Genomic DNA, 9,347 nt, shown 5'->3' with positions numbered 1-9,347 from the left:
TGAGGTTGGCCCAGGATCGGACATTGTTTCGTTCTGCTGTGCATGGGGTCGCTATGAGTCGGTTCCGACTCAATGGCAACTGACAACAACAACAACAGTCTGATGGATGTGAAGCAGAGGGATTCAAAATGCCTTACATTTGTGGAGTGCTTTGTAATGTACTGTTCTCTTCATATGTTATCTCCTTCCTGGTGTGGTGCTATAAGATAAGCACTAGAATGCAAGTCGGTTTGAACCACAGACTTAACAAAGACAACAACCCTATGAAAGGAGCTCTGGTAGTGTACTGGGATACAAGCTGGGCTGCTAACTGCAAGGTTCCTTAAATAAGCTCCACAGGAGAAAGATGAGGCTTTCTGCTCCCATAGATTTACAGCCTCAGAAACCCTAGACAGGGTCACTATGAGTCAGAATCGACTCCACAGCACACTACCACCACCACCACCGCAACTCTGTGAAATATGGAGGAGCTTATTACTCTTCCCACAGCACTGAGATGATAAGAGGAATGAGGTTAAACTTCATCACGAGATCACTTGGCCAGAAACCAGAAACACTAGAATCTGTCTGTGCTTGTACTTTCAGACAACGTCCAGAGCTGCGGGGCAGTGTTTTCTTCTTTGCAATCTACCAGCCAACTTCTTTGAAGGGTAAAAAAGGAAAACAAACCCAATTAATTCTACACATTAATATGTATTTATGTGACTAAAAGTGTATTCACTCTAATCCCTCAAGGATAATTTCCTCAGAGAAGCAAAATATTATCTTTCAAAATATGTACCACTGAAAATATCCAATATACATTTATAATACTTCTTTTTTCCAATTTAGAGATTATTTCCCTTTATTTATCACTGCAATTCTGTTTGTACTATTAACATACTATTATTCAAGGTAAGAAAATTTCAGAAAATGCACACAGATCAAACAGCCACAAGTAATGTGTGAGGTAATTATGCCCTACAGCCAGGACAGAGTCACCTCAGCTCCCTCTGACTAGATCATATCCTTCAGGAAGGAACTGACTCAGACCAGCTTTCAACAGGCCATCTTCTCACCCTCCAGGCTTCTGTGAGTGTAAACCAGCTGATGAGTCCTCAATCTCAGGACCACATGTCTCTCACCCCCAAGAAAACTCCATACCCCTGGGTTCTATGTGAACTGATCACCATCTCTTAATGTCCACAGGCACTTCAACAAGTCTGGCCTGTTCAAAACTAAACTATCATCTCTCCCATCCCCAAAAAACTACACTCAACCTTTTCCTAATTCCCCATCTCAATGAATAGTTCTAACAGTCATTCAATTTTGCAAGCAAAAAGCCTAGGCAGCATCCTTAAATTCTCCCTCCTCCATTGAGTACCTAAATTTGGGGACTCTTGCCTAGATGAGGACAGGGTCTTTTCATTTATACCCACCAGCATCTAGGTCAGTGCCCAGTCTACAGGGGGACTGCAATACACATTTTTATAAGGACTGGGATCTAGCGATGTGAATCTGGAGACTCAGTATTAAATATCCAAGTTTCCTGTGGCAGCACAATGAAAATCTACTTTCTACACTAAAATCCGGAGACCTGGTGTGACACTATAGGAAAAGCACTGGAGTGCTAACTGCAAGGTGGGCGGTTCAAACCCATCAGCTGTTTCATGAAAACCCTATACAGGGTTGCTATGGGTTGGAACCGACTGGATGGCACTTAACACCACCATCAAAATGAAATACAACCAGTCAACCACAAAGTTTTTTTGGGGAAAAAAAAAAAAAAACTTGGAAAGCTCTAAGACCTTAGCAGTCTCCTCTGTTGTTAAGTGTCGTCGAGTCGTTTCCTACCCAGAGCCACCCTGTGCAGGGTTTCCGAGGCTATAAATCTTTACAGGAGCAGAATACCTCATCTTTCTCCTGCAGAGCAGCTGGTAGTTTCAAACTTCTGGCCTTAAGGTTCACAGCCCAATTTGTAACTACTACGCTAGCAGAGTTCCTCTAGGTGCCAACTAAAAGCTAAAAAGAAAAGTAGCACTTATTTTGTTTGAAGCTTTGAGTAGTAATCAATCCGCATAATTTGAGGTTGGTGCTAGTTAGATTATTTTACAGAGGGCAGCTACAGAGCTCTTTAGGACTTCTCCCAAGATCACACATGAAACCCAAGGTCTTCTCACTGTGCTGAATTCTCTCAGGTCAGCACTTTCTGTCCTGCTGGGAACACCCTTTCAACCTTGTTGCCTTGCTTCAAAAGTCAGTGTAAGCATTTTCTTCTCTATAGTTTTCTAATACCCCCTGCTGGTGCTCCTTCTTCCAAGCCAGTAATTCTCAAGGTTGGCTGCCTTTTTTAATTACCTGGTGCTCTCAAGCTTTGGGCTGCTAACCTCAAGGTTCAATCCCAGCAGCCACTCCATGAAAAAAAAAAAAAAACTAAAGCTGTCTACTCCTTTAAAGATTTACAGTCTTGGAAACTCTATATAGATCATTATGAGCAGTGGATGGATTTCTCAACATTAGATACCTAGACCCACCACCCCTAGGGATCCTGATGGAACAGGTCAGGACTTTACAAACTTCCCCAGGGGGATCTAACATGCAGCCAAGGTTGCAACTCACTGCTCTAGATTTCGCCCACTTTTACAGAACTGCACAGCACTTACCCCAGTGTACCGTACCTGAATGCTGATGTTAGTGCCAGTAACCATTGGGAACCACCTGGAAAGCTTTTTCAAAAGGAGAGGTTCCTGGACACCCACTAAATACTAAATCAGAAACTTGAGCGGGACCCTGAAACCACTTATCTTCACAAAACATTCCAATGTGCAGTCAAATTTAAGTGGAACAATGGTTAAAGGTCCTGGAACTATGGGTTAATGCACCAGACTGCAAAGCTGTTTGAACTGCAAAGTTGGTGGTTCAAGCTCACCAGCTGCTCCTCAGAAACCCTATACAGGGTCGCTACGGGTCAGAACTGACTCAATGGCACTTAGCAACAACAACGGTTAAAGGTCGGTGGTTCAAACCTACCTGCCACTCCACAGTCTGCTTCCGTACAGCTGACAGCTGCGGAAAGCCTATGGGGCAGTTTGACTCTGTCCTACAGGGTCACTTTCAGTCAGAACTGACTCCACAGTGGTGGGTTTGGGTTTGATTTGGATCTCCTAGATGTGGATTGGCCCTTTTCATATGAAAACACCAGCGTCTAGCACACTGCCCAGCCCACAGGTGGACCATGATAAGCATCTGCGTAGCGAAGAAAATGTAGTGATGAGAACCTGAGGACTCGATGTATGTATTCAATATTGAAGCTTCTGGCCGCAGCACAGTTAAAATGGGCTTCCTACAATAGAAACCTAATACTGGGCAGGGTTTCAAATGTTATTCACTTGTGCCCCCTACTGACCTGAAGATGAATAGCTAAATCAAAACAATGATTAAACACTCTGATTAAATATGCACATAACTAGCCACAGGGTACTTTTGCCACCAAAAACTATACAGTTAACTTCTTTGCAGTCCAATCCTAGTTGACCAAAGCTGTTAAGTCCCAAACCTAGACCATCACCTTTGGCTCAGTCCCCATACCCAATCTGCAATCATTCTGAGCAGCAGACATGTACCAGTTCTCAATAACAACAAAAAAAGCCTCTTACCTACCTTTGTGTTCCTTGGTCAGCTGCCTTTTTCAAATATCACCACACTCATAAAACTACCACCTCAGAAAAAGCACAAAAAGAAACCATCCATCTACCAATTTACCACAATTCTTGTGCTTTTTTATTAGTGCATTAACTTAAAAGATCTAGCAAGATTCTTATAACTACTACAATTTTGAAGTAATGCTAAGAATAAATGATACACTGAGATATGCAACAACTGTGATGTGTATTGGCACTGTGACTTCTATTGGTGACAGGTACTACTAGTACTAGTGTGGTTTGTTGCTGTAGTAGCTTATTAAACTAATGGCCCCCAATGAACCACAGCTCCTAGTAGCCATGCCCTTGTGTATCCCCTCACACTGAGTCTGGTTCTGGCCACATGACTTCCTGTGACATCAGCAAATGTGATGCAAGCAGAGACTTTGTAAGTGCACATTGGGACCTATCCTCTTGAAACCCAGCAACCATGTGAGGAAGCTCAAACTAAGTACATGGAGAGGCATCCAACTCCCCTACATGTGTGAGACCACCTTTCAGTCCAGATACCACTGAATTCAGCCACAGGGGAACACCCGAAGAACTGCTCAGTCAGCCCAAAGATGACGCAAAATAACAAATCATTGTTTTAAGGTACTGATTTGCAGTTGTTTGTTATACAGCAACAGGTAACTGAAATGGCTACTTCATTTATAAAGGAAGGAAATGCTACATTTCAGTTGGAGATTAGTTATAGACTACCTCATCTGACATCTCACTTGCATGACAACAGTGAAATATCTCTTTTGCACATTAAGAACATACATGTGGCAGTAACAAATCTGAGGTACTATGCTAAATAACGCTGGCTGGGATGGTTACGATTATAGGTCAACTTGGCTGCACCAGAATTCTCAGTGGTTCGGCAATTATATAACCAACGATGTAGTCATCCTTATTTTTTGTATAATGGCCTGGTGTAGGTATACTTAGATAACACTCTTTAAGTGTTTTGGTGGTTGGTGGTGGTGGTTATGTGCTGTGGAGTTGGTTCTGACTCAGCGACCCTGCTCAAGGTTTCCGAGGCTGTAAAGCTTTACGGGAGCAGAAAGCCTCATGTTTCTCCCATGGAACAGCTGGTGGTTTTGAACTGCTGACCTTGCAGTTCGCAGCCCAATTCATAACCACTACACTACCAGAGCTCCTTAAGTGCTTTAGACATATTAACTTACTGTGTTGTTATTGTTGTTATGGTTAAGTGGCACTGGGTTGGTTCGAACTCAGAGCGACTGTGGTGCTGGCGCTCGTAGGATCAGCACTAGATGGATTGTGAACCACAAGGCTGATAGTTCAAACCCACCAGCTGCTCCTCAGAAACCCTACATTGGGTCGCTATGAGTCGGAACAGACTTGATGACACTAACAACAGGGTTTCCGAGGAGCAACTGGTGAGTGTGAATCGCCAACCTTGCAGTTCAAACCCACCCAGTGATTTATCCTACAGCACCAGGCCAGTAAGTAACTAACTTGGTGGTGGTGGTATGCCATCAAGTTGTTTCTGACTCATAATGACCCTGTATAGGGTGGCTGAGGCTGTAATTTTTACAGCAGAAAGCCTCATCTTTTTCCAGCGGAGCCCTGGTAGATAGACAGACCTTGTGGTTAGCAGCCCAGCTCAGAACCCACTACACTACCAAGGCTCCTTATTAAATTACTCCATTTGTCAAAACCCCATCTAGTAGATGTTATACAATTTCACTCATAAACAGGCACAGAGTTTAAATGACTTGTCCAAAGTCACAGTTAGAAAGTGGCAATATCAGGATTAGACGGCAGAACCCAGGTTCTCATTTTATAGCCTTTATTTCTGCACCCAAATCACATTGCAAGAACTCAATAAAACTTTAATTTTAAAGAGCTGCACAATTTTGAAATTTCAATAAGCACTGGACTGCAATGCTGGTTTGAACCTCAGGGTCAGCAGTTCAACCTTACCAGCCACTCTTCAGAAACCCTGTGCAAAGTCACTATGAGCCGGAACCAACTGGACAGCACTTAATGCTTGACCTCAAGGTCGATTTGAACAGTAAAGTTGACGGTTCAAACTCACCAGCCATTCCTTGGAAACCCTATACAGGCTGTATAGGTCCGCTGTAAGAATCGGAACCGATTCTTCAGCACTTTAGCAACTTGATGACTCAATTTTGTATAGTTTTGGTAGTTTTTGATGTTATCCATGAGATAAAAAATAACTTTAAAAAGTAAAATAGCTTTACGTCAAAATGCAGGTTTTAAAAGAAAAGTTTCACTAAAAAGTCAATTTTTTCAAACGACACAACTTCATAAAATGTAAAGGGAGTCAACGCGTCTATATAAATTCATTGGGGAAGTGAAGCCAAGCTCTAGCTTTCATCAGCACCCAACTATTCCCAAGTCAGCCTCCCCAACACCCTGCAGTACCTTCTCCGACGGTGACCCTTTCCCCACCCCTACACCTGGTTCTGAAACCTGACCCGTCCAGGCAATCAAAGCCGATTACCGCAATGCGTCGAACCGGCCTCGCTCCCAGGTGGGCACTACCCTATCCACGCTCCCAGGTGGGCACCAGCCACAGAAAGGGAGTGGGTACTTCAACTTTTCAAAGTGTGTTAATCACGAAAGCACGACCCATAGTGACGTCCCTTCCCAACCCAGGGATTCTGGAACCTCGACCAAACCTAGGACGCCCCACAAACGCCCGGGTGTTGGCGGCGGCTAGCTTCCGCCCCACAGTCGCGAGCTCCAGGCGGACCCGTGAACGAACCGCGGGTTGAGACACAGCCAACCTAGAGGTGGGAAAAGCCTCCAGGAAAGCAGGGTCTGATCCCCCGGGAGGCCCACGAGTGTGTGAGGAGGGTTCCATGCGGCCAGGAGGGGGCGGTGACAGCTGTGACCCAGCTCCGCGCTCTCACCTTGAACATGTTGCTGGCAGCCGCGGCTCCGGCGAGGTCACCCCGGCTTCGGCCCCGCCCACTACTGACAGGCGGCTACGGCGGCCCGATAGGGCCTTGCTTCAACTGACCGCGAAAGGACTGCGGTACGGGTGACGGCTGTACCGCCAACTGCATCCGACAAAGGTTTAGCTAAGCACTCTGGACTGGAAGCAACGTCGGTAAGCTCACGCAAGTCACGGCTTGGTAGCGAGTGGACTTAAGCCCCGCCCACCTGGAGGTCCCGCCCCTGCGCCGGCTGTTGCTAAGCGACGGTAAAGCACTGCACAATGTGGGAAGAACGCGGGGGCGCGCGGAGGAAGGTGTCGGGCTTCGGCTTTCCTGGCCGCCGCCATTGGGAACTCCGAGGTGTGGGCCATGAATCCTGTGCTCAAAAGCCGCCGGGCGGGGGCGCTCGGAGGGTCTTTGGCAGCTTCGAAAGCTACTAAGCCGAAAGCCGCCAACCTCAAAGGTCTGGATTTACCTCACAAAGGTTTTTAGTTTTTTACCTCGGGCTTGTAATTTCTGAGGCTTTACATTTAAACGAATTTACCGCACTCCCTTTTGTCATGCCGTGAGTCGGAATCGACTCGATGACAGTGGGTTTGGTTTGGGTTTTCAGTCGTGTAAAGCACTATTTTTTTTTAAGTGTAAGCCCCTCACTGGATATCATGTTTATCCCTAAACAGTGGCAGAAATAAATAATAATGATAATTATTATAACGAGAAAAGTAAACAGTTATACAGCACACACAAGGTGCCCAACTTTAACTTAAGCCTCTGACACCTATTTATTTCATCTTTCCAACATGGTGCTGGTTGTGTACCCATAGTGTCGGTTCCTACTCATAGTGACCCTGCATACGGTTTCTGAGGCTGTAAATATGGGAGCAGAAAGCCTCATCTTTCTACCAAGGAATGGCTGATAGTTTCGAACTGCTGACCTTGAGGTTAGCAGCCCGACTCGTAACCACTAGGCTACCAGGAGCTCTGGTGTGGTGCTTTGGGTTAATGCGCTCGCTGGACTGCAAACTCAGTTTGAACCGCAAGGTCAGTGGTTCAGGCTCACCAGCCGGTCCTTGGAAACCCTATACAGGGTCTCTATGGGTCAGAACCAACTCAACAGCACTTAACAATAACGCTCCTTAACAACCCCAGTGTAGTTGTTAAGTACCGACTCCACAGTTCCGATTCATAGAGACCCTGCACAAGGTTTCCTAGGCTGTAAATCTTTGCAGGAGCAGAAAGAACGGCTGGTAATTTCGAACTCCCGACCTTGAGGTTAGCAGCTCGATTCGTAACCACTACGCTACCAGAGCTCCTCAGTAGTCACAATTATTACTCCCTAAATCCTGCGCTCTAACCTCAACAGTCATCATAATTGAGATGTAGCTTATATTCCATTCTGTATTTCACATCCGAACCCAATAAAAACTGGATTTGGAGGGTGTGCAGTGACATGTTCCTGTCCTGCAGCCAAATACCACTAGGAATACACACCTGTAGTTCAATTAATTGGGTTTGTTTTCTCATTGATATAAGGGAGAATGCACACTTTGGGGAGCAGTGAGACATCTTAGTAAGAATATTAGATTTATTCTAAGATCTGGGGTGATTTGGGGTGAGTTCAAAGAAGTGGACTTTGATCTGGATTGGGTGCTATCAGAAAGTGGGGGTGGTTCCACCAAGGTCAGCTTTCAGATATTGTTTTTCTCTTTTTTGGGAGAATTGTATGTTCTAAGCCATGCTCATTACTAAGGAGAAATAGTAAATAGACTGCTGAAGGCTCTGCTTTGGTAATGTAATCTAATAGAGTGGGAAGTATAATTTAGTGCAGGGGTTTCTTAATACCGGGGCTATAATGTGAACTTGCGGAGTCCTGGTGTGGTGCTGTGGGCTAATGCGTCAGACTGTAAAGTCGTTTAAATTGCAAGGTCAGTGGTTCAAACTCACCAGCTGCACCTTGGAAACCCTGTACTGGGTGGCTATGTATTGGAATCAACTCAACAGCACTTCACAACAACAACAATGTGACCTTGGATGGGGAAAGCTATTAAAAGTTTATTTTCACTAACTTCCACCTGACCTTCAGCATTTCTTTCAGTTATGATATAGGCAACAAAGCACAGTAGTAGGAGCAGTTCTTGTCACTTTTGTCATCAATAGAAAGCGAAGATATTTTCATACCACATTATACTCAGAGCAGATATCTTGAAATATAATTACTACTTTAAAAGTACAGTAATTATTAGATCTCCCATTTTAATGCATAAACAGAGAAAGCACATATTATTGTATCATAATTTTGTTTTAAAAACTATGTGTGACAATTTCAATATAATTGGAGTCCTTTATAATCCTATGTACTTTATTCTATGCATTTTAAAAACATAATTCTTAAAAGGCGTCTATCCCTAGGGATTCATGGTTCCAAAAGAAAATATATAATGAGTCCCTGGTTTAATAGAACAGATTAAGCAGTGACTAAGAATTTGGGACCTGCATCCAAATTGGATGAATGCTTCAAACACTAGAAATTTAGAAGTAGAATTAGATAATTTAGCATGTTGTTGTTGTTGTTGTAAGGTACCATCGAGTCGGAACCGACTCATAGCAACCCCATGCACAGCAGAATGAAACAATGTCCGATCCTGGACCAACCTCACTACCGCTGCCACACTTGACACCATCAATGATGCCACCTGGCTGATCCATCTCGTTGGGGGGTCTTCCTCTTTTTCTCTGACCCTCCATCTTA

General features: G+C 44.5%; 1 protein-coding gene across 1 annotated transcript in view; it reads left to right on the top strand.

The window, feature by feature from the left end:
- The first annotated feature begins 6,520 nt into the window (after positions 1–6,520).
- The window catches only part of LOC102842298 (chromosome unknown open reading frame, human CXorf58), a 40,930-nt gene continuing 38,103 nt past the window's right edge, over positions 6,521–9,347 (top strand). Inside the window, exon 1 of the mRNA XM_006835672.1 lies at positions 6,521–6,696. Within this exon, the coding sequence (XP_006835735.1) occupies positions 6,521–6,696 (176 nt within the window). The remainder of the gene's footprint in view (positions 6,697–9,347) is intronic.

This window comes from Chrysochloris asiatica, unplaced genomic scaffold, assembly GCF_000296735.1.
Source record: "Chrysochloris asiatica unplaced genomic scaffold, ChrAsi1.0 scaffold00018, whole genome shotgun sequence".
NCBI classification, from domain to species: domain Eukaryota; kingdom Metazoa; phylum Chordata; class Mammalia; order Afrosoricida; family Chrysochloridae; genus Chrysochloris; species Chrysochloris asiatica.
This window is presented reverse-complemented; position numbering and strand designations above follow the sequence as displayed.